The sequence below is a fragment of the Alosa alosa genome, chromosome 20 (genome assembly GCF_017589495.1).
Source record: "Alosa alosa isolate M-15738 ecotype Scorff River chromosome 20, AALO_Geno_1.1, whole genome shotgun sequence".
Classification (NCBI taxonomy): Eukaryota; Metazoa; Chordata; class Actinopteri; order Clupeiformes; family Clupeidae; genus Alosa; species Alosa alosa.
Genome location: NC_063208.1, coordinates 10869351 through 10895120, shown reverse-complemented (window position 1 = coordinate 10895120; position 25770 = coordinate 10869351). Strand labels below are relative to the sequence as shown.

At 38.4% G+C, this 25770-nt stretch overlaps 2 protein-coding genes and 1 long non-coding RNA gene across 4 annotated transcripts; 2 read left to right on the top strand and 1 right to left on the bottom strand.

Annotated features, from left to right (window-relative positions):
- On the top strand, nt 1-10560 carry LOC125284910 (V-set and immunoglobulin domain-containing protein 1-like). Its single transcript, XM_048229065.1, has 8 exons — nt 1-105; nt 4370-4548; nt 4945-5108; nt 6639-6846; nt 7942-8088; nt 8246-8362; nt 9751-9898; nt 10321-10560. The coding sequence occupies exons 2-8, from the start codon at nt 4509-4511 to the stop codon at nt 10385-10387; spliced, it is 891 nt and encodes a 296-aa protein (XP_048085022.1). The 5' UTR covers nt 1-105; nt 4370-4508; the 3' UTR covers nt 10388-10560.
- Nucleotides 7969-16064, bottom strand: LOC125284913. Of its 2 annotated transcripts, none has more exons than XR_007191963.1 (3): nt 14780-16064; nt 9736-9823; nt 7969-8047 (listed from the first exon to the last, which is right to left on the bottom strand). It is a non-coding gene; the product is annotated as an uncharacterized LOC125284913 (long non-coding RNA). The 2 variants fall into 2 exon arrangements; XR_007191962.1 differs by having other exon boundaries at nt 9736-9818.
- Nucleotides 14222-23824, top strand: mpp1 (MAGUK p55 scaffold protein 1). The gene is made up of 12 exons (XM_048229064.1): nt 14222-14644; nt 17730-17846; nt 17945-18023; nt 18245-18330; nt 19256-19324; nt 20082-20278; nt 20797-20906; nt 21004-21084; nt 21205-21285; nt 21925-22127; nt 22947-23018; nt 23102-23824. Exons 1-12 carry the CDS (start codon nt 14522-14524, stop codon nt 23276-23278), a joined length of 1395 nt encoding a protein of 464 aa, XP_048085021.1. The 5' UTR covers nt 14222-14521; the 3' UTR covers nt 23279-23824.
- Nucleotides 23825-25770: the final 1946 nt, after the last annotated feature.

The window sequence follows — 25770 nt, the reverse complement described above, 5'->3', positions numbered from 1 at the left end:
GTTTTATATGTGTTCTTCTATGAATGTGTAGCCTACAAATACGAGTAGGCTAGTCTAGTCTACTCCATCCTGCTTTCCTACATACATAGCCTAGGCTATAGGAAGGTAAGGAATCACACACGCACACACACACACACACACATACTCACACACACGCACACACACACACACACACACACATATACATATATATATATATATATATATATATATTATATCTGTCAAGATGCTTTGCGCAAAAGATGAGGATTTCCGTGGGGATCTATGTGCCACCTAGTTGCTAGGCAACCTTGGTGAGCAGTGATGCAGAGCAGTAGTGTTTCAAAGGCTACAAGCAAAGGCAAATTTAAAGGGGCCAAGGCATCTAATGCATTCATTGGACTTCAGGAAAACAGATGGCAATATGAGCAAGATTGAGAAGCAAGGGTATTGACTGTTGCCCTGATGGCTGCAAATCATTCTGAGGAAATGCTTAAAATGCGTAAAAGATTTTTCATGCATTTGAATATGATTCTGGTAGAAGCACAAGGAGTGTATCCAAGGACATTTTTGCAATCATGTCACTTCATCGATGTACAGATTTATCAACCAATTGATCAATGCAATACACTTGATCATTTTTAAGCGACACATATTACTCTTGTCTTGTCACTGTATAGGTTATCCATAGGTATAGGCTACAAGCTGACAGAACACATTCTGTGACATAGCTGCTTTGTAAAAGAAGACACATGTTGACTCAGTGCATCTTAAAGGAGAAATCCGGCTGATTTTTACAATACATCTTGATCGCTAGACATCACCGAGCACTGTCGATAGGGAAAAAACAACCAAATCAGTACTACTGACTGGAGTAGCTGTAGCTAATGGCCAGTACTCCCAGTCAGCTACAATGCTAGGTCTGGGGGCATCATCTAAAAGCGCCTTTTTTGCCTCTGAACAGACTCAAAATGACATTAAAAGGTCTGTGCTGTGCTGTGAAGAAACCATCTAAATTCAAAGTTTGTACTGTCACATTTGCACACTACTCCGTTTGCCTTTTCCTACAACAATTGAATTCCCATGATACTTCAGCGCGAGAATAGGGCTAGCTGTCAGTAACATGCAAGCTTATAGGCATCATTTGGACCATTTCCATATAGTCATTATATGGTCTTATTATACAGCTCTTCACAATGCTAGTAGAGCGCTCCATTGACTTGAACGGGATTTCCCAACGTTCTACGGTAAAATAAATTCATGTAATTACCGCTGCAAACATATAATTACCGCTGTCAATGGCAACGGGTTTTGTGCTGCTGATTATATCACTCCGCAAGTATTCCGGTCACTTCTTGCATTGGAACTTCATTAAAAAGTGAAAGCAGACGGTTGATCAGCTGTGTTCTAAAGAATGTTAGATTCAAGTTCAGCGTGTGTTGCGAACTATTTGTTTCTCAGCAAAAGCCACGACGAAACGGTAACAAATAAGTGTAAAGAGACATATCGTGGAGTTTATTTTTTCGTTTTGGCAAGTAGCAGATAATAAAGCGGGATAATGTATAGAGAACGCCCGGTCATTATGGGAAAATAAGTTCCTTCAGGGCGAAACAAGACCCCTCCGCTGGCGCCGGGGGTCCGGTTAAGCCCTGTCGGACTTATTTTCCCAATAATGACCGGCGTTCTATACATTATCCCTTACATAACCATTACAGTGCTCAATTACTTAGACTGGGGTGGTACTGCACTTTGCATCCATAGAGTCTCAGAGTTTTTGGTTTTTGCTAACTGGATCATGGCAACTTGATCTGCAAGACAATCTTTCTACTTTGCTGCAAAAATTCAAGATAATGCATCCAAAATTAGATTAAAATAATGTTAGTATGGCAACTGAAAGGATATATGTATCTGGACTGTAAAAATTACAGTTCACGGTAGTGGAAACCTCATATGGGGGAAGTTAGACAAATTCAATGACAACTTTTTAAATCCAAAAAATTTCCAGTCAGTAAAATGATAGCTTTGATTGACAGTAACAAAAGCAGTACTAAGATAACTAATTAGCAAGTTAAGATTACAGTACAACATGATTAAGGAGTCCGTGTAAAACTAGCATGAAAAAAAGTTGAAAAAAAGTGTGGCATTAACATAGGCCACAGTCTCTTGCATAATTAGATAAAGAGAAATTATTGTTATTATATGAGTATCCCCTTATACTTATGGCCCATATTGAGTTTTGCACATCATCAACTTAGGAGGGCATTGCTCCTACATACATTGGCCTATAATCAAATGCCTGACCTCTTTGGAAAGCTGAGACACTGTAGTATGATGTACTGACACAGAATTACAGAGGCTAGAATATTGTTTTCTCATTCTATCGGATAACAAGCATCTCTGAACTGACTACATTTTAGCCCTCTAGGTCACTTGATATGACTAAGAAACACAACTAAGCCCTAGTATCAGGTCTTATGAAGCTGTGTGCAAAGGTAAATCTATATAGAATGAAAACTACTGACTTAAACGCTCGGGACGATTGAAAGGGAGGACGAATTAAACATTCCAGTTTTCTTCGAGTGCAACAATGATTAGACATACAAGGCCTATATCATGTGGACAAAACAACATATTAACCTCCGTTGCTCAGCCAAATACTTTCCTGTTAGGTCCTTATCACGGAGTTACAGGCGATAAATGCGATGGTCAAAAGTAGGCCTAAACGTCATTAGCGGTTTATTTATTTATTGTAGGCCAATTATTAAAGAGTGTTTTTCATCTAAAGTTTCAACTTCATGCTTATGCACTAGACTAGGCATACTAAGTGCTCTCCCCAATCCTAGACTTTCGCATTGCATGTTTGTTTGTAATGGATGCAAAACAGCCTATTGCTGAATGGAGGGACGAATGAAGCTGTCCTCCCGACCAGGCAACCCCATGTATTCTAAGTAAATGCACACATATTCTGTGTTTATAGCCTCCTATATTTATTGCAGGTGAGACATGGAAAAGCAGTTTTAGAAAAATGAGTTTTGCCATGTTAACCTATGGAGAGTAATGGCTGTGGGTCATGAAGGGCAGTTATTTGGATGTGCGGTGGCCTTACCCACATAAAAAAGAGTGAAATAACATTTTGTACTATAGAAACATCATTAGAAACATGTATTATTCTAGCTATATAAATGGCATAGTGCATGGTATTTCCATAACCGCGAGATACAGCGCATCACAATGATGGCAATGAGTAGCCTAGTTAACAGACAAGCAATCTATCTGAATATCTGCAATCTAGCAATCTATCTGAAATAACACCTATTTGAAGTAGGCCTATTATTCATGTCACATATTGTGTGTTAGTATAGGCTACATAGCTTAACTGTAGGCTATGTTTAAACTGTAGGCTATTTCGAGTTTAAAGGGACACCAGGCAACGTTTTTGTGTTAATTAATCATCTTCGTAAGTCGGTATATGGTTAAATGACTTATTACGGGGCGAATGAAGGCTCTCTCGCCCGCCCCCACTGCCTGTAGGAAGAATATCCCACTTGCAAGTTCGGTGTATCCTACCCGCCCGATCGGGCAGGATCAGTTTACAGCACAGAGGCAGGCTAACAAAACGCTAGAGATTGTTGCAAACATGTGTATAATGGCAGAGCCGGCGAAGAAGCAGCGAAAACCCTTGACGGAAGACGCAAAGAAAAGGAAAATAGCTTCAGACCGAGCGAGGGGGAGTTTCGTAGAGAAAAAGCATCAGGCTTGCCCGGTGTCCCTTTAATGTCGGCATGTCGACTTTACACTAAAGTCGACACGTCGAGATTAAAGTAGATATGATATTTCAACTTTATTCTCGAAATGTCAAGTTTAATGTCGACATGGCGACTTTAAAGTTGTCACGTCGAGATTAAAGTCGACATGACATTTCAACTTTATTCTCGAAATGTCGAGTTTAATGTCGACATGTCGACTACAATGTAAAGCACTACACATTATTTACATGACAGATTGTCATGATGATGTATAAAACATTATTTAGAATGTTGGGGGGAGGTGGAGGAGGGGGGTAAATGACCCGGGGCTGGAACATGTGAAGGCATAAGAGGGTATTTTAGGATTTACACCAAAAAAAAAAAGTTTGTTTACTTTATTTTATATCTGCCTGGTTATTTTCCAATGTAATGTTCTGATTGAACACAAAGATTTACACTGTGTCAGTCAATCAAAAAACCCAAACTTTGATTGTTCCTTACATTTGGTGTATTCATTCAAATAGAAACAGGGCTATTGAACTGGTTCCAAATTAAGCAAACAAATCTGTGCAAATAAAAAGTTGTACCAGTTACGGCTTTGTCCTATGATGTGTTCTGTGTTCTCAGTGGGTGTTTTCCTTCAGGTACCTTATACTGATAAGCAGCAGACTACAACAAAGTCAGTGGAAGTAGTTGAAACCTATCCGCCAGGTCTGCCGAAACTCATGAGTCAACTACAGGGGTGACAATCTATTGCTTATATCTTTACATATTTCAGCAATAATGCGCTCGACCAATATCTTCCTCCTGTGCAACATGTTAGGTGAGTACACAAACATTAAAACATGTGGCAGTTATAAAGGTTAAGTGAAAGTTAACAGATGGACACACCCAGTCTGGCTTCTTTTTGTGTGGATTGGAAGTATTTTTCAGAGAAAACATTGTGAGGGGAAAAAAAACCTCATACTAATGTAATGTTTTGCTTTATAAATACAGTAACGTTAATACAGAGGACAATAAGTCTAACTAAAATGTATAGCTAATCTCAGTAGCATTATTATTGTAAAACCAAATGTATACTTTAGTTGTGCTAGCACAGATAACAACGTTTATGTAAATTGCATAATTTATTATATATATAAGTGTACATGTTTACAATCTAAATCCTCACTTATTAAAGAAGGGGGATCTCATCTCATGTTTCAACTTCCTTTTTCAGGCATTGTTCATTCAATTACTGTGACCGTTCCAGAGCGGTCAGTCAACGTCACAGAGAGGGGGACTGTGTTTCTTGCTTGTACATTTACAACCACAGCCCCAACCAAAAATCTGATTGTCCAGTGGTTCTTCACTGAAAATCTTGGAACTGGTCAGTCTAAACAGGTGCGTTACACAGATCTACAGCGACTGAAGCCTAATATTTTTCATGTGGGGAAAGTATGCACCTACAATGTGTGAGCAGTGAGTGTTTATCTCAAAACAGTTCCCCCGATAAGCAAATAAGTAACAATAAAACAGGTTCCTTTCCATCTGTTTACAGACAAAGCATTTATATAATTTGCATATGCATGTCTTGTACATTAAAAATGGCTACTAAGTTATTTAGTTATTATCAGTAAGGTGAGGTGAGGGCTTCTCTTACATTTTAATGTTTTAGATATTAATTTTAAACACACTTCCCTTCCTACCCTAATTAACTAAACTAACACTGGAATATTGTATGTTGACATAATGAATGACTATATGTAGGGGGAAAGTATTCTCAATGCACCGGCATGGGTTGCATTTGCTACAAAGGCTTGGGGTACTGATTTGAAAGGAAATAGATTGTGAGTGTGAGTCATAGCCAATGTCACCAAAATGCCTTGTGACAAATGCTATATTCAACTGGAATAGTTTTTCACACTGGGTATGCTCTTCACGGTGGAACGTGTACTTATTCCAAGCAATTATAGCCTACAGTTGTCCTAAATCCCATTCATTGGCATCATCAAAAAATGTTGACTAAATTAATATTTATTTTTTATAGTAACATAGTGTTCACCTGCCAAAACCTCTTGGCTTTCTGTTTGTGGTTGCACTAATGCACAGAACAGAGTTATTAATGAAAACAGAACCTGACACTAAAAAATACACAACTTTATGTCCAATATTGATAACAAAGGCTTTGTTTTACATTTTAGACAATGGATGTGTGATAACAATTTGATAACTTATTGTATTGTAAAACATGCATTAAGGGTGAGTTTGGAATTTCAGAGTTTGTAATGCCAGATTGTTTTCTTATTAAATCTCACAAAATACTCCTGTAATATTACTGTAATATAATACAGTGTATAGATCTGTTACAGTATGTTACACAGGTATTGTTGTTATTATTATTATTATTATTATTATTATTATTAGTAGTAGTAGTAGTATTTGATTTATGAAACCATTCAGCCATCTCACCTGCAGTTTGTTAATGATATAGTTTGTGTCCTCCTGCAAGCATTGTAAATGATTTGTTTGAATATGTGTATGTACAGTATGTGTGTATGTGTGTATATGTATGTATGTATGTGTGTGTGTATGTGTTTATGTATGTATGTATGTAAGTATGTGTGTATGTATGTGTGTATGCATGTATGTGTGTATGTATGTATGTATGTATGTATGTATGTGTGTATGTGTGTGTGTGTGTGTGTGTATGTATGTGTAGTGTATGTATGTGTGTGTGTGTGTGTGTGTGTGTGTGTGTGAATCTGTGTATGTATGTATGTATGTATGAATGTGTGTGTGTGTGTGTGTGTGTGTGTCTGTAATTTGAACAACTGCTTGAGTCTGAGGTGGATTGTTGTCTAGTTAATGTTAACCTGTTATCATTTTGTATAGAAACATTATTATAATTAAGATTTTCATCTAATCCTTCAGATCTTGTTCTATGAAGGTGGGACCACAGTCATTATTCCTGCGTTCCAAGGCAGGCTGAAGATGCTCTCTAATCCAGCAATGACAAAGAATGCCACAATATCTATTGACAACATGCAGCAAAACGACTCAGGAATGTTTAGCTGTGAAGTGAATAATATGCCTGATATTGAGGGGAGGAATGAGATGACCGTTGTTGTCAATGTTCTGGGTAAATCAACAGATTTGTTTAAAAGCCATATATACATGATAAACACCCATTATTACTTTTTCTTTCTCTACAAAGGTGATTAATATTGGTCACAAATAGAAATATGTGTATACAAACAATACATTACAACACCTACCATCTAAAACAGAATCAGCAGATAAAAATAGCTCACAGGCTGATGTTAATAAAAAAAAACCTTCTGATCATGTTGGCTACATTACATAGCATCATGCCACTCAACTATAGGGGTTGTCCACACTAAAGATGGACTATAAAATGTATTATATAGCTTGTTGCTTATGCACAGCAATTCCACAAATGATTTTGCTGAGGTTGGAAACATGCAGTTTGGCATGTTCATGACCTATGCGGGTAAATGGATCAATACTCAAAATGTCCTGATGGCAAATGTGCAAGTGTGAGAATTTTACGTTTCATGGGGTGGGGGGTGGGCGATGTGATCCATGGTGCTCAAGACTTTATATTCTTTATCGGCCAAGTGGGGTTAGAAGTGCGTCCAGATTTATATCAAGTGCACAGGTACAGATCCCCAAAAATTTCATAAGGGGAAAAACTATCTCTGGTGGCGGTCATAATGGAACTGTATATGGAATACATAATGGAATACATAATGTGAACTGTCAATTCAAGTTCAATATAAACTGTTAAAGGAACACGCCACCGTTTTATGAAATTGGGTTATTCACCGTCTCCCCTAGAGTTAGATAAGTGAGCAAAAACCTTTTTGTCTCCGTGCATGCATTGTCGTAGTCCGCCAGCACCCCAGCTAGGTTAGCTTAGCATAGTGAATGGAATCCTTTGTTGCCGGATAGCATGTCGTGAGTAAAAGTGAGCCAACCGAAAAAAAGAAAAAACCTAATTTCTTATTGTGGCCTGCATATTCATAACGAGTACAAATAGCAATGCAGATTAAGACTAGGCGATTTCCTAGGCAGATATTGACTTGTGACTATATTAGGGCGAATTACAGCCGAAACACTGCTACTTGGGTGCAGAGATGCTGTGGTGAGTGAAAAACTACTGATGCGTTGCGTGATATCTAATTTTTTTGTGTTTTTTTTGTAATATATCCAGTGAAGCCTTCGGCTCCTTACTGTTCCCATCATGGAGAAGTAGCAACTGGTCATCAAGTCATACTCACCTGCCATAGTAAAGAGGGAAATCCACCACCCACCTACACCTGGACACATGTGAAGGATGGCCAGATTAAGGGCATTCAAGGTCTACTCTACACCCTGATAATATAATAAATTATATATTATTTTGTATAGTCTGTTCAGTTCTTTTCATCTGTTGCATAAAGTTAGTGTCTGTGAATGATACTTAGAATACTTGACAGAAATAACAAAATCTCTTTTTCTATAATTTCTTTTAACAGATATCAAGAAAGGGACCATGGCTATTCAGAACATCTCCCAGGTTCAGTTCGGAGAATACCAGTGTGTGGCATCTAATGGTGTTGGTACAGCTAGCTGCACCATAGATCTGAGTGAAGGTAAATGACTACAGAGGACCATGTTTGACAAAAGCAAAAAATTTGGTCATATTTAAAGGAATTATCCGGAGTAAAATGCACTTTAGATCAATTTACAGATGATTGGGAGTACATACGTTGAGTTGACATCCAAATCATGTCATTCGGATGTGTTTTGAGAAAGTTCGATGTTACCGCTTTTAGTCAAAACTTCGTTAGCCTGGAAGTGACGCTGGCATGTCATTTCGCCCTACAAAACGCTATTTTATACCTCTTCTACAGTTCCAAACAACATTACACTTACGTGGTAGTGAGTAGAGGGTCCCTAAAGCCAAACCGAAGTATCCCGAGGTCTTTATGTGGTCGGATAGAGAGTCCAGAATGAATTTCATCAAGCCAGTACCTTTCCGGAAATGTTGCCATCTTTGCTGCAATCTTCAGGGGAAAGTCCGTAGGAGTCGATTGCTGAGTGTGAAGTAACACCAAAGATTGTTAAGGCGGAGCAAGATACTTCGTCTTAGTTCATGTCTATGGGCGCGAAATGGGGATCGAATCCTGTCTGCATAAAGAGGCGTATCGATGACGTATTGGCGAGCGTACGTTGCAACCGAATGACATGATTTGGATGTCAACTCAACGTATGTCCTCCCAATCATCCGTAAATTGATCTAAAGTGCATTTTACTCCGGATAATTCCTTTAACATTTCAATCACCCCACATTTTCTCATAGTGGTGAATTATGCAAAAACCAGCCTAGTCGCTCTTGGTGTTTGCAGGTCATTTACCTAGACAATGGAAAAATGTCAGATCGATCACATGTTGAAAATCAGTCAATCAATGTCAGCTCTATCATTGTTTTCTCTCCTTCAACTAATCACATTAATTATGTGACATAGGTGTGTATGTGGTGTGTATGTGGTTGAGGTCAATATCAAGAGCTACAATTCATTCATGAGCAAGAATATAAATGCATTTGATTCTGGGAACAACAGTGACTCAGAAGCCAGAGGAGTCATTCAGCAACTGGGGGACTGCAGGTTTCTCCTGTCCTTCTTGAAGTGCCAATGAGGAAGACACTAAAACCCAAGCTGCTCCCAACGGAGATGCCTTGCATGGAAGCGTCCATCATCAGTGTAGGAGTGTGTGCGTGTGAATGTGATGCAAGAAATTGTAAAGTGCTTTGAGTCCACTGATGTGCAGAAAACCCCTATATACAGTCAATTCATGCACATTTGTCATCTACTGTACTTTTCAATAATTAACCTGAACAGTCTGCCTGGCCATTCTATGAAGATTTACAGTATTTGTAAGTCATTTAATATTATGTGAAATGTGTGGTTCAGTTTACTTCAAACATATAACATTTGGAAAGTGGCTCATCACAAATCCTCACCTTAATATTCCACAGAGATAAACGATGGAGTCATTGCTGGGGCTATCATTGGTGCACTGTTGTTCTGTGGTGCCATTGGCCTCCTGGTCTGGGTCATCACCCACCAAATAAAGAAACAACACAAAATGAAAGTGACCAAAAGTCTTAAAGACAGTGAGATGCAGTGAGTACTCAAAAATGCCCAACATTCTAGACATTTATTCTACTGAAATAAGTGACCCTTTAACAAAGTAACACTATTATCACTTTGCCAGTAAGTATTGTCAAGATAAACAGATAGCAACTGACTTTGAAACTAATGCTACAATCACTGTTGTGGTATTACTACAACAACTTGCAACAACTTATGTTGTAGCAGTCTGATAGAGACATTATGATTGAGATGATCATTTTAAGTTCTATCTTATAGTTAAGTTGGTCGTAGCAGTGACACAGTCCAGTGTCACCTGCGGTCTGCCTTGTTTCACACAACTACTAATAAACAAGCTAAATATGATCATTGTTTTGATATTTGAGTGATTGACATTGAGATTCTCTCCTTTGTAGTCATTTGCAGTTAAATCTGTTTTTCAATTACAATTTCAGGCCTATGAAAGCAAGCAGAACAACACACCAAGTAAAGGAGGATGGAGATGAGAATCCAGCAATGTAGGAGGAGTATCCTCTCAATACCACAAACACCAACTTTACACCATAGATTCTTTATTTGTCATGAAATGTACTGCTTTTTGACGTGTACAGTGGGATGTTTGTGTCAACAAAAGTATTTTTTCACTAATAATTTCAAAACAAGGTTGAGAAATACAGCAGAGTATATCTGAAAGTTTGTAGGATGTTTTAATCATCTTGTGTGAACAGGAACATTTAAAAGTAATTAAAAAATAAAATGATAAGAAATGTAAAGAAAATCAGTTCACATTTACAATATCAAGTTATGCTTAGGCTTTTCACTGAAGGATTGCAGTCAATGCTATTCATTAAAGGTGCTATGGGGAGTTCTGTACAGGCTATCGGTAACGCTTGGTCAGAGATGCAAAGTTTAAAGGGTCGTCCAGTCCACATTCGCTAATTAAACCCGAATGATTTTGTGATCAGCGCATTGTTCAAAAGGGTTGTTCATCTGTTTCTTAATCATTCAATCATGGGTGTGTTTTGGGCGTAACATCCTATAAACCAATGAGTGACATCTGTCATTCCTTTTAACAGCAAGCAGCTCAACTTCAATCAGCACGTCGGTATTTTCACAGTTTGAACTCATAGGCAAAGTGAAACTAACTTCACCGTGGTCTCATAGACAATGACAAAACTGTTCGACTGACAAGGGGTTACAATCAAAAACGTAGCCTGAAAAAAGAAACACTTACTACAATAATATTCGAATGACTGACTATCCTGCAGAGTTGTTTGGGACTGGTTGCTAAGGGCTGCTTAAATCTTGTGACAGTGTGTCTTCAGCTGTGCTTTATATGCGCCTTTCGCTGTAGAACAGGTTTTTCTTGGTCAGTGGTGCAATGATTTTTAGAGGGTGTAAGATAGCGATTTTTGGATCATGCGCCAGACCACACCTTATGTTGTTAATTGCCACATTCCTGGGTGCAAGGTTTAATAAAAGTGGAGTGCATGGCAAAAAATTCATCACTTTATTGGGGGGTGTAAGATCAGAACAAGCTTTACGTCAAGCTTTGCACAGCATGTAGAATAGGGCCCTTAGAGTAGTCTTGAACGCAACAACAGGGCCCTCTTCTATTAACTTGCATTATATTCATTACAGCGCTACACAGTGGTACACAGTGATATTGCAGAGAGCTGGGCCCATGAGCTGGCTTGCATGCTAACTTTAGTGGACATCTGGGCAACACCTCTTCATATTCTGTAGATATTTCCAGGGCATTTTTAAATGTTTTAAACTAAAATCAACACCACATTGCACCTACAAGTGTGAATGTTGTCTTCTATATTCCTTTAAAGACAAATAAATTAATAAATGTATGTTTTTACATGAAAGTAGTGATGGGTCATTTTTATTGTGTGTGTATGGTGTAAACCAGATTTTTTTTTGGAATAGCAACCCGATCCGTACCACCTGCCCGATCCGTTCTGCGCATACGCACACGTGCGCAGAACTCTACGCATGCGCAGAACGGATTGGGCTGGCGGTACGGATTGGTACTGACACGTCACAGGCCAAACAGCTTTTTCGTCCAAAAACATTTACTAGCGCAGCCAGCCATTTTTCACAGACTGCAAACCTTGTCAATCACCTTTGTTTTAGTGAGGATAAAAAAAAATTGCTTAAGTCTAACAGAGTAATTAGTGTAGCCTAGCACTGCAGCCTGATTATATAATCAAAGGTAATGTCCAGGCCTCTGCAAAAAATATGATTTTGTTAGGTTGAGGAAGCAAGTGAATAGTAGAATGACAATTTTCTTATCGGCTTATCGGATGTTTATTTTACTGTCTATGGGAAAAAAATGAGTGGCTCCAGGACCAGTTGGACCCAAAGAAAGAATCGGCACATTAGTATCACGACTTAACAACCAGATTAACAAAAAAAACTGACATAGTAAACACTGCATCATAATAGGAAGTTCATCCAAGCAGTGGTATAATAGCTTGTCCTAACAGGATGCGGGCGAGCGACTGTCTTGTATCATTAAATGCTATCTGTCGACACTGAATCTGTTAAATATGCCCTCCTATTGCGTCATATTTCCCATTCAAAATAGCAGAGAAATGCGGGCGACAGAAAGAAGACAGAAATTGGACGTCCAACAAAAGTTCTCTCAAAAAAACTGTCATTGAACAGATTTTATTGCATCATGCATCCTGTTAGGACAAGCTGTAAGCATGATCATGCTTCAATGATAATCACCGCAGAGTGATGTAGCCTACTGTTAGGACATTCCAATTGAAAACAATGTCATTGAACAGATTTTATTGCTAATGTTTGCTCGCATCACATCCTGTTAGGACAAGCTGTAAGACATGATCATGTGAATTCCAATGATAATCACCGTTGACAGAGTGATGTAGTAATAATATGTTTAAAAGAAGATAATTTACATGAAGTAATTTCCTGTGTGAACCACATTGTGTAAAAACCGCAGGACAGTGTTGAATGCAAATAAAGCAGTAAAGAAAAAAAAACATGTATTAACCGCACCCCTGTATTAACCACAGTGCTGAATAGCCGAATGAATCAGAATCAGATTGTGCTTTAATCATAAAAAAGAAACAAAATAATTATATAAAAAGAATTCCCAGGTATAACCCGCCCTCGTGTATTATCCTCATAGCTGAAGAAATTGTGCAAAAATCAATGCATGAACTTGTTCAGATCTAAGTGCTCAGGAGTCCGATTACTGAAGGGAAGAAGCTATTTGAAATATGTGGTTTCAGTTGTTATGAACCTGTAAGAGGGGAGAAACTGGAACAGGTGGTTTGGATGAGAGGGATATTGGGAGGATGGGAGGTCACAGCTAGTTACTGTATGTCAGAGGCTTTGGTGAGCATAAATTCAGATTGGCTAAATGTCATTATTGGGAGTCAATAGTCTGAACTTCACATATGCAAATAGGGCTCTCTTCGAAAACAAACTGTAGAATTCATGCCCTTTCACCTACATGTCATGCATGCCAGAAGTGCATGAAAGTAGGTGTATGACGGGCATCATAAATATCACAACAGAGTCAATCTTCATGTGATGTAGGCTACACAGGACCTTTGCCATAAAGCCTTTATTTTCATATGGCATCACACATACACAACATTACTTTAGAGGTTGCAATAACCAAGCATAGGTCCTACTTTAATAATGTAGATAAACCATGATAAGTCTGACAGTCTTCTCTTAGCGTTTGCAGTAATGAAATCAACGTGGATGAAAGAAATAGAACTGAGCCTCTTGTGACAGCAACTAAAACATGTCCCATAAAAGAGATGGGAATGTAGGCTATATATCTTTCAGTGAATTGGCTAGACTAGCCTAGTCATCTCTTTGCTTATTTGTATTACATATAATAGGCTACACACATCATTGCATACAATCTGTCAATGTGAAGATATCCTGTAATCACAATAAAGTCTCATTGTAACAGTGTTTTGACAACATGACATCTAATCCCCAAAGGTTTTACATGGAGGAGATCTCTATTGACTCAATGACGAAAAACCGCTAGAGGTCGCTGGAAAAAAGAACTCGTTGATCTCGTTGACTATTAAAGGAATAGCTCTCCAAATATAATTTTGGTCAAAAGCAAATCCTGTCGTTTCTATCCTGTCGATAGCCTAGCCATATGCAGGTTTTCGTATGTGGAACAGTGTTGATGTCATGTTGATGTTGCCAAGTTAATTTGGCTGAATAACTGATTTTGTGATGCATTGAACATTTTTATCACCACTGGAATGTAGTGTCAGTGCATTTCAGATAGCCCCTTGCAATTTATAACGTGTCTTGCTATCATCACAGCGGGCGTTGGGGTATCTGTCTGTATTTCAGGGTTGTTGTCTTCGATACATGGCTCAAACACGATGCACTGAGTATACGCGTTGAACACTTTCCCCGCCTCTCACGGAAGGTTATTTGCTTTGTCAGCTTATGACTAACGTTACCACAAGGATCCTTGCGCGTCAGATCTACATCTCGTACTTTAACCGGTGAAGGGACGTTTTATCGCTGCCTTTTTTTGCTCTTTTGCACCAACCAGACGACACTTATCCAGTGTCCTTCGGACTTTGAGCAAGGGCATCGTGGGTTCTTTGCTCCCTCCCTCTAAAAGCGTAAAAGATGACACTAAAGTCCAACAAAAATGAACCTGCCGTCATATTCGAGCAAGTAAACAGCGTTCGTACAGCTCTGTCCGATCTGTACCTAGAACAACTGCTTCAGAATAAACCGCGGACAGAAAAGGTAAGACGTTTTCAAATATTTCTCCTGGCAGGACACTCGTGTTTAATATTTTCATTTGCATTTGGATGTTGCGCATTTGGGCATTGTTTACGAATAACAGCTGCAACCTGATGTAGCATAACACTGAGGACTTACGCTTCTGTTTCGAAACCCGAAGAAGGTCTGTGCTCTGGCCACCACTGGTATTGCCTGGATAGATCTGCCGGCCCACTGTAGGGCAGGGAAGCACGGGATGTAGCCAAACCTTAAAATAGAAATTTATGTAGTCTGTGTATTGAGCAATATCAGGTCATTTGGCGATTGTGATTTCTTATTAAGGCTATACGCCTAATCACCTAGTTGATGTCCTAAACTATTTCATAGCCATATGCATGGGAAAAGCTCAGAATATACATAGCCTGTAGGCTACTAATTTGTGAGGTTTTTTAATATCAAAATGTATACTATGAATTACAGTGGTCCTCGCCGCCAAATAATTGTTTTGTTCAATATAATTCAGCATTTGTGGTTGGCTACGTTTCGGGCATTAGGCCTACATGGTCTCGCTGGATTCTGCCGGTGAACATAGTGTATTTTATGAGTAGCCAAGTCGAGGCGAAGTACCCTACCTATCTCTCACGTGCCACAGATAATTGGCTAAGCTCTGAACAATTTCTAAACACATGGTGATGGAAAGTGTTTTACTTTTCACTGAACATTTGGTAGATTTGCTAGTTGTATGCCTTATTCTCTCTCTCACACACACACACTCTCTCTCTCTCTCACACACACACAGTTGTGTAGTAACATAATTCAAATCAGTTCAGTTATATATTTATGAGAAGACAAAAGCTATACAGATGGAAACAAAACATAACTGTACTCTGGATTCACCACTTTGGAGAACCCCCTTCTAGTGCCGTGCACTCACCATGATGTTCTGGCAAGAATGCCTGGTTTACACCATTACCGCTGATATTAAGCTCAGGTATGTCTTGGAGGCATCTGTTCTTACAAAGCTATTGGATTGTAAAGACAATTTTAAGGATGCATCTTTAATGAACTTCAATTAAGCATATTTTGTTGCACTTACATGACATGAGACAGCAATGCAGCTGTAGCATCCTGGCACTCAAGTCTATATATGAAAATCCTTCTATGAATGTGTCCTCTGACTCTTAACTAGTTATGTTTAGCTGATGTTGATTTGGGAAGGATTTTTTTTGTGGAAATATATGGATCTAGGAAAAACCAACCCCTAACTATAGACAGAGATGATGTATAAAAATAAAAGAAAACCTTGCAACAACTTCTGACCAAGTGGGATAACCCACAGTTAGGACGCACAAGGCAAATTACACAGTGGCTGGAAAAAATGAAGAGTTCAGATGCAAAACCCTCTAAATCCGTCTGACCACATTTCTTTTAAATGAGCATTTAAAATCCGGTTCCTATAGGTTTTTGCATAGAAATCGATATTTCAGACCAGGAAGAGAGTGTTATTTGGTGTGTTTTGAAGTTAAATTATTTGATTAACGTATACTCCCTCACTGGAGAACTGAGCTCAAATCGAAGTATACTTAAAACTATATGGATAAATCATCAACATAAAAAACATTGACCATGACCACACAGGGGACTACATTCATTACCAATGTGGATCCCTGGCGGGCTTTTATTTTTGAACCAAGATGCTAAAAAAGTTTAGACATTTTTTGCTTTGTATTGGATTGTATTATAGTTTGATACCTCTTGGGTCAAAGGGGCCCTGACGGCATTCTTTTATAGCCTGGCCCCGCCTACCTAGATTGAGGGAGATGCTAGTCTGGAACATGATGGTTCACTAACGTTTCACTCAGACAAAACAAAAATGTCAGGCCAGTCAGCGATGAGAGGGGATGATGAAATCGAAACGGGTTGTGATAAACAGTAGCAGCAACCCCTGCAAACATCAAAAAATGCATTTGAAAAAATGTATGTATTTACAGCAAAGGTAGGCCGACTGCCGATGCTGCTCATTGTCAGTTTGTAAAGTTTAGGCGAAGGAGGAAGTAACATTAGGAATCTCTGATCAATGTGATTGAAATCATTCGTCCAGCCTAACCAAAGTTAGCGCCCATCGCGATGCAAGTGTTGGAAAGGAATCACAATCGTGAAACACCAGACCCTATTTACTTTGTGAAAGAGTTTGGATATTCCAGGCTAATTCTTTTATGCAGTCTAGCACTAAACCTGACCTGGAGAATATGCTATTCCTTAAAAATCTGCCTAAAACATTGTTTCCCCTCAACACTTTAAAACGAGAACTGTCTGAATTTCATTATTATTTCAATATTTTTAGTTTTCTAAGCACAGCTGAACACTAAACAACAGCAGTCCAGAGAAGGCAAGTTATAGGGTGAGCCATGTGTTGTATTGCTGATGCAATCCCATTGCCCCCATGGGCCTAAAAGCAAGACTGATAAATGTGTGGATGTGTTAAAACATGTACTGTACATCGTGTCTTCAATGTCATGGGACCTCTGTATTACTAACTCATTTTCTGACTCAGTAAATCTTAACTCTGTGATTTATATCCACTATGTATGTTGAGTAATGCATTTCAGCTTATCTTAACACTTTCTGCTGTCTTCCTCTTGTTTATTAACTTGAGGAAGCCAGATGGCCTTCAGCCCATTTCTGTAGCCACTTCCTTTATTCATGTGACTGACAAAGTCGCTGACTTTGGCTTTTTTGGTGAGGAATGAAAGCAGACTGGTTTAGGGATGGTATCCACACTACAAGTGTGCATTATATGTGTAAAGCTGTAAATCTAGAAAGTAAGTGTGTGTTTTTATAGAAACAACACTCAGACACATCCAATATCCAAGTAGAAAGAAAATACCCTTGGTAAATCTTTCTAGATTTACATGTTTGGCCACAAAACTCACATTTGTGCTTTGCATATGGACATTTCAGCTGGTTTTCTGGAATATCCATGGACTTTTAATGGCACTCAGATTTGGCTAATCTGAAATGAGGAATATTGGTATTTCTCACATTTAATATTTCAGACATTAAAAACACAAAAATACACCAATAATGAGCTGAATATCTGGTTTTCTAGGCTACGATGCAGACCTCCGAGGGTCAGGAGATGTGTGCTAATGGCAGCGCTGCACATCATAATGGCAAAGGAATTACACGTGAAGTGGCTTTTGAAAAGAACCCCTCTGAGCCAATGGTAAGGGCAGCATATAAAATCCATTACGGTTATGTGTCATTGACACAATTTGCATAAAAATTGAAATCATATGATTTTGTTTTAAATTGTCTCCATAGGGAGTGACTCTAAAGTTAAATGAGAAACAGAAATGTACCGTTGCAAGAATATTACATGGTGGGATGATACACAGACAAGGTAAGGTATTACTACTGTATCTATAGTTTTAATGGCAAGTGAAAAGAACTAAAATTGTTGTGACACTAGAATCTTGCTTAAATAAATGTAATTCATTTGTTAATCTCTCAGTTGATTATAATCCTTCATTTGATTTTAAACAAATTAGAGACTATAAAATTTAACATGATTTGTATTTTTGAGAATGATAAAATTCAGGACTGTGTTTAATTTTTCTTCAGGATCACTGCATGAAGGTGATGAAATAGCGGAGATAAATGGACAGAGTGTAGCCAGCCAGTCTGTGGATCAGCTGCAGAAGATTCTGGTATGCCCTCTGGCTCTGTTCAGTAGATTGGTCTCGAGTGCAGTCTTAGACCATCTGTCTTATTTCTTAAACTGAAGCACTTACCAGCTGCTATGATCTTAGTTAGTCTACATATTAAGTGACAATTGATCAAATTGTGCGAAAATTAAGTTTAGTTTCACTTCAGAATATTGACGCCTTTCACATTATTGACAGATTTAAAATCAGTGCTCAAAACCAGAATATTGGTTTCCTTGTCCTTGTGCAACCTAAACTACATATTTCTTGCTTCATTTGTTTTGCATCCCTTTTAACTTATTTGTGCTAGTTGCATCTTAGCATAGACATCTATGATGGTGTCTAAATATGAGTTGGATTGTGAGAGTGGGTATATAAGAGAAAATTAATGACCTGTAATGGAAGAGCTAACGGTAGAGATGGAAGAGCTAAAGTAACGGTACAGATTCAAACAGAAATCCACAAAAGTATGTGGTGCTTCAAGTTGTGAGTGGGTTAGAGGTATGAGATAAGCCATTATCACAATATGAGTTTGTTGTTCTAGTGCCATGTCTGATAATGCACAATTATGCATCTGGTATTGGTTCAACAAGCACATGATTTGATAGACAAAAGACAAATCACTACAGTGTAACAGATCTGAAGGTCAATGGAGTAGCACTTTTATTAACACTAGACTAGGCCACGAAGAACTGGTAATCTTGAAGAATTTTTACAATTGTACCCTTATGGTTACATTTTATTTGAGCACTTTGCTTTTTCTGAAAAGGTTAAAATATGGCAGTTTTATAGATTCAATGTATGAAAGGCATTATTTGTTGAACATCGACAACGTATGTTAAAACTGGTGTGAAGGACAAAAATTTATTGTTTTTTTGGTGGGCACATTTGTAATTAACTAAGACAGATGCTATTGCTATTTTTGCAGAAAGACACAAATGGAGTTGTCAAGCTTAAGGTCATCCCGAAACAGCAGAGCCGTTCTCTCCCCTGTGAGGTAAGCCAATGAAAAGACCAATCAGAATATCATTCACTCATCCTTTATTGTGTGTATTCCCATTAATATAGCTTTTCTTTTTAACCCCTGAATTGTATACCAGCAAGAAGCCAGTGTTTTTATTTTTGAAAAACAAATCAATTTATTTCCAGATGTTTAAATCATCATCATAGCCTTTTATTTCCATTGCTTATTTTATCAGTCTATTGATTGAATTGACATTGTTGTTTATTATTGCTATTCTCCTTGTTATAGTTTGACCAACATATTGTTATAGTTTGCCATGCACACATAACTAAAGGACTATGAATTGACTTTTTGCACCTTCACCATGACACTCACTCCCTTGAGCACCTGCCACTACAAGCGTCTTATGCTTGATCACCCTCAAGCACATTGTACTTTTTAAATTTAATTTATATAGTGTATTGTATTTAGTTTTGTTAGTTTCTTATCTTCTACTGTCTTTATTGTACAGTGGAGTTTAGTTATATGTTTATACTTATGTTTACCATTTCTGCTGTAAGTGCATGTTGTGTGTGATGTCTGTATGCTACTGAGACCCTTGAATTTCCCCTTGGGCATCAATAAAGTATCTATCTACCTATCTATCATTCTAATCTGTTCCCTGTTAAATTTTAAATATTAGATTCATACATTATGTTTTTTGTATTTGTATGTCGCTTTGGACAAAGGCGTCTGCCAAATCCCATAACCATAGCTTCATATCCAGTAAACTGAGCTATTCCCTCCCCAGATGTTCATGCGGGCCCAGTTTGATTATGACCCTACTCAGGACGATCTCATTCCTTGCAAAGAGGCAGGACTGAAGTTCAATACTGGCGACATCATCGAGATCATAGATAAGAAGGATCCTAACTGGTGGCAAGGCAGAGTGGACAACTCAGCTGCTGACTTCGCTGGTCTCGTCCCTTCCCCTGAGCTGCAAGAATGGTACACATACAAATTACCTGATGTAGATCTTTGTGCATTCCCAACGCTGAGATCCATAGTAGATGGTGTGTGTGTGTGTGTGTGTGTGTGTGTGTGTGTGTGTGTTTAATGGCAACATGTTCTTACTAGTTTTACTTATTTTACAACAAATTGTAAGTTTCAGTCAAGCATGCTAGATCTCAGTTTTGAAAATAAAGATGTATTCTGAATTGTTTTTTTTTTATTTGACCTTTATTTAACCAGGTGAAACCCACTCTTTTACAAGTGCACTGATGAATTAAATAATTATTTAAGTTTAGATTTTTAGGTTTCAAGACAAGGTAATTTAAAACTGAAGTGGAATTAATTGTGTATCAAATCAGCCTTGCAGGGCGTTGTGATGAGTCTCATAATGTGGCTATTGACTTGTGATCAGTTACTCTGAAAATAGCACCATTCATGTTTTTGGCCAGCTACTGACCATCATCTCATAATTTGACTGCATTACAAACTGTGTATTTTCAAACTATTTTTGGCAGGCGTGTTGCCAGCAAAAGCAAGAAATCAGGAGAGGTTAGCCAAACCTGTAGCCCCTTTGGTAAGAAAGACAAGAAGAAGAAGGACAAGTACCTGGCCAAGCATAGCTCGGGTAAGACAGTGAGATACTGTAGCATAAAAATCCAGCAATTCCACTGAGGGTTTTGTTTTTATTGTCACACTGATTTTACTATGCTATTTTTAAACAGTTTTTGACCAGCTTGATGTCATCTCCTATGAAGAGGTTGTACGGCTCCCGGCCTGTAATAGAAAAACTCTTATCCTCATTGGTAAGGCTTGCTTCTGAAGCCCTGTTACCGTCCTCCAAGATGTCACACATCATTTTCTCTCTTTCTATGATCTATTATACTGACTGAAGGCAACAACCTTGTTTTTGTGTTGTTCTGAAGGTGCCCCTGGTGTAGGTCGCAGTCACATCAAGAGTTCGTTGTTACTAAAATATCCAGAAAAGTTTGCATATCCAGCCCCACGTAAGTCCTTCTCATTGTTTTTCCCCCTTTCTCTAAGTATACCCCATGTATGAAAGTCTAGTTCTGCCACTAGGTCCACCTTGCCCCTAATTGCTCCTTGTTGGTGCCCCCCACCCAATCCCAATCCTCCCCCACCTTTTTTATGCAGCCCTTGCCACTTAATCTACTAAACCCCTCTTCTACTGCACTTTTTACCCCATTAATGCACAAATAGGCTGACACCAGACATAATTTCACTGCATTTCTTACTTCCAGTAACTATATGCATGTGACAATAAACTTCCTTGTATCCTTGTATCCTTGTATCCTTGTAATTGTCATCTTGACACATTTTGAATATCTATCTTTGACATCTGCTGCTAAGTTATCTGTAAAAACAACACAATGACAGCAGGGCTGTACGTTTAGAGGACGATACAAATTAATTACGATAAATTGAATTACGATAAATTGAATGACCGTGGTCAGGCAAATTTGCAGTAAAAAAGTAATCAAAAATGTATGATATAATGATACAGCTGATTATGATGATGTTGATAAAGAGTAAGGATAGCAAATGAGTTTAGGCAGTTAAGCATACATTTAGGAATAAAGTTATTTGGCTGCAAATGTGACTTTTTGCTATTTTTTTTTAAACAGATACAACTCGACCCCCAAAGAAGGATGAGGAAAACGGGAAAGATTACTTCTTCATCTCCAGTGATGAAATGACCAAATGTATCGTGCAGAATGAGTTACTGGAATATGGGAGCTTTCAGGGAAATATGTATGGCACCAAAATTGAAACCATCCACAAGATTCATGAACAAGGAAAGATTGCACTGCTTGATGTGGAACCTCAGGTATTATATATTTTTATTTTTTTAATCTGGCTTGTCAATCTCAGGCAAAAAATGACAGAGCGGGAGAAATTTTTGTTATACCTCAGCATACTGTATTACTGTATGTTCTCAACATATAGCTGCATGCAAAAGATACAGTGTGGGAATGACAGAATGTGTTTATTTTAAAGTACAATCTGTAACATTAAAATCAGCAAAGCCCTGCGGCAAGGAAACAATGAGGCTTTCTTCAAATTTTGATGCCGTGGTACTTATAAGTTATAAATGCAAAGGTTTGGACACCCTATTAAGTCTGCACTTGATAACACTTTTTGGCAAATATCACAGCTTGCAAATCTTTGTAGACAGGAAAAGTCTCTTAATTCTCATCAACTCTTCCTTGCAGATCACCTCATTGGCTGAGATACATTTAGAGTCTTAAATGCACATCATGTTTAAGATCTATTTATTTTCAAACATGGTTAAGTTTGGAGGCTACAGGCTTTTCCAAAAGCTTTGAATCACTGTCATGTGAGAGACCTCTTCACTTCAAGAATCACCAAAATATAGATTTTTCTCAGGGTACCCAATCATTTGCACACAACTGTATACCAAACATACCCCATGGGTTCTTCCTCTTCCTTGTAAGAATTTTGAGTGCAAATGAATAAAGGCAAATCTCAGTGATTATTTGTTCATTTATATATAATTTTAAACATTCAAATCACTCTTGGAACCTTTCAAACTTTAGTGCTATTGTATGATCATCATTTGAAATAGGCGTGTGAACATAAGCTGACATGTCTACATAAATTGAAATGCATTTTCTATGTTACACAGACATTGAAACTTCTGAGAACCCCTGACTTTGCCCCTCTTACAGTATTCATCGCACCAACAGATGTAAACCAGGTATGATCAATTTCCTGTCTCGGAAGTTACTGCAAGCCCTGAAAACACGATGTGACTTGATTTGTCTGTTTTGCATTCTTTAGTCAGACGCTGTGAAAGCCATCCAAAGACAGTCCGACTCAATCCTGGCCACCTACAAACACTTTTTCGATGTTGTTCTGGTGAACAATGATGTGGACGAGAGTGTAAAGGCAGTGGAAGAAGCCATTGAATCAGCCAGCTCCTCCCCGCAGTGGGTACCAGTCTCTTGGGTGTACTGAGATGCCCCTCCTGTACCATTCTCTACAATCACTTGTGTACTGTATGAAAAGACATCTGGTCCCATGCCATAAGCCATAACAAAACACTCCTCTGCAGCAGTTTTGGTGATCAAGGAGCTTTGTTTTAGGAGGAGTATTAACCAAACATATTCTGCTCATGAGAGTTCAAAGAGATTAAATAAAAATGTTTTAAGAATTTAAAGGGAGAAATATTTAGGGATGAAATATATATATATATATATATATAGTATATGATCCAGTTGTCACATTGCAGCAATAGAACTTATTTCTTTATGTTTGTTGGGAAGACAGTTTTTGTTTGTTTCTTTGGTGTGTGTGTGTGTGTGTTTTTTTGAACACATATATGGAAGTGGCATTGCCAAAAAGAGCTATATATATATATATAATTTTCTTGTAGCAACTGTCAAGTCTAAATGCCATTTTTGCAGCCATACCTCACGTCTTCCCTCCTGGTGACTACACGTGTGTGCACCCCCATGCTGGAATGGCCCTCGAAAGATTAAACATTTCCCTTGTTATCTAAAATAGGACTCTGACCTGTCTCATTCTTCTTTTAGATTCCTACTTTAACCAAATCACGTGACAAACAAATCCTGTGTACAAACTCTTCATTGAGCTTTATGGGTGGCTTAAAACCTTGCGTTATGTGTGTATGAATGTTTGTTTTGTGCTAATAGTTACTATAATGGTTCTATAGTTACTGCTTCCCTTAATAGTTTATAGTTACAGCTTCCAATTTTTATCGCAACTAATAGTAATGTAAAACCAACACGATCTATTAAGCATGTCATTATTTATAAGTGTAATGTTACTGATCTTTCATTGGCTTTCATTAACTTTGACTGCATCGCATGTGTAAACCCAGATGGATTAAACATTTGGTAAATACTTTCATCCACAGCAATGCACATAAGGGTAGAGTCCAGCACAAGGAAACAGCCCTCGCATTTCTGACAGCTTTTTGCAGAGGAACTGCAAGAGGAAGTGCATAAAAAAAGAGATAAGTCACAGGTTCAAAAGCATGTGCATACAAAAGGAAGGTTTTTTTTCCCAGGGATAGTCCATGACCAACAATAGTTCAGTGTTTCCTCTAACATGGGCCCACAGAGGAGGTAACCTCTTGCCACACACTGGTGACACAAGCAGACTCTAAAAATCCTATGGATTCTTTCAAGAGAGTTCCATTATCAGCATCATAGTTGGCCCCACAAGGCTTCCGTTTTAACATTCCATATGTTATCTTAATGCAGAGGAAGTAGATTGGGAACCAAATAGAACGTTCAAACATTGTTTTTGTTTTTATTGTTGAAAGGGTCTATAGTAAAAGAGCTGAAAGGTAAATCAGCATTAGGTATGTCAAGTCGATGAATCTTGTCATGCTTGCTGCTGTGAGCATCAGTACTATTTAGCTGAAATATATGTGGGGAACCAGTTAAGAGCAATGAAAACGTATGCCCTGACTGAATATTGGGTATGATTTATTCTGAGTCATTTGAGGCAGTCTGACTTGCAAGTAGGGTAGTGGAGCAGTCAAGGTGTAGAACTACATCTCCATGGCTCTACAGCAGACTGACCACATAGGGCCTAATCTTCATGATGTTAAAATAGGAGTGCGATCGGTGGAGGTTACTTGCATGACCTCTAAATATGTAGCTGAAAATAAATAAATAATTTATTGTATGGGAAGACCGGTGAGGCAGACTTCAGTCTGAGAGGCTAATCTGAAGGTGGTCTTTCATCCACACCGAGATATCCATAAGATTGAGAGACCAAAACAAAGACTGTGATGGCTTTCCAGATGGAATAGGTACAGACTGGGTGCTATTTGCAAAAGAAAAACATGAGAATGGAAGGTTCGACCCCTGAGGAACTCAGCCAATGGCACACTGAAGAACTCGCCTGAGACAGAACGTTCAATTCAGCAAAGAGTTCTCAAGATGAAGCAACATAATAGATTCACTGTTGGAATCTCCACATCTGCTAAGGAGTCCCTCTTCAGTTGAGTGTCAATTCTTAAAATCTGATGGATGAAATTAAACAGATTCTGAAAAAAAATCCAGCATGATATTTCACAAGTGTAGGAGAAATTTGTATATTTCACAAATGTAGAAAACATTTTGGACAGAAAAGGAAGAAGTGAGACTCTGTGCGGTGAGACCTCAGAGTCATTTCCTCTCGCATGACAGCGAGAGCTAGCCTGACGAGCCAGATCCAGATCAAGAAGTAGGGTCTGGAAACTCACCATTGGCAGTGCTCAATCCGAGGGGCGGGATAAACTGTTGTCTTTCAAATTCCCTCTGCACGCAACAAGATGGTCCCATGCATTTTCCCACCATCAAACTTTTACCAACTTAAAAAAAGCTTAACACAAGTCGCACTTTTTGCCAGGAGCAGCATCCATCTTCTTTGTTTTCAAGTAGCAGGGAATTCACATGGAACCGTCGCAACTCTGTTGTCATTATTTTAAGCCC

Bases quoted from the DNA above. Each gene is read 5' to 3' on its own strand.
- LOC125284910 (XM_048229065.1), top strand. From the start codon at position 4,509: ATGCGCTCGACCAATATCTTCCTCCTGTGCAACATGTTAG. The intron at 4,549-4,944 runs GTGAGTACACAA...TTCCTTTTTCAG, and splicing joins CCTCCTGTGCAACATGTTAG to GCATTGTTCATTCAATTACT. The intron at 8,089-8,245 runs GTCTACTCTACA...TTCTTTTAACAG, and splicing joins CCAGATTAAGGGCATTCAAG to ATATCAAGAAAGGGACCATG.
- mpp1 (XM_048229064.1), top strand. From the start codon at position 14,522: ATGACACTAAAGTCCAACAAAAATGAACCTGCCGTCATATTCGAGCAA. The intron at 18,024-18,244 runs GTAAGGTATTAC...ATTTTTCTTCAG, and splicing joins TGGGATGATACACAGACAAG to GATCACTGCATGAAGGTGAT. The intron at 23,019-23,101 runs GTATGATCAATT...TGCATTCTTTAG, and splicing joins CACCAACAGATGTAAACCAG to TCAGACGCTGTGAAAGCCAT.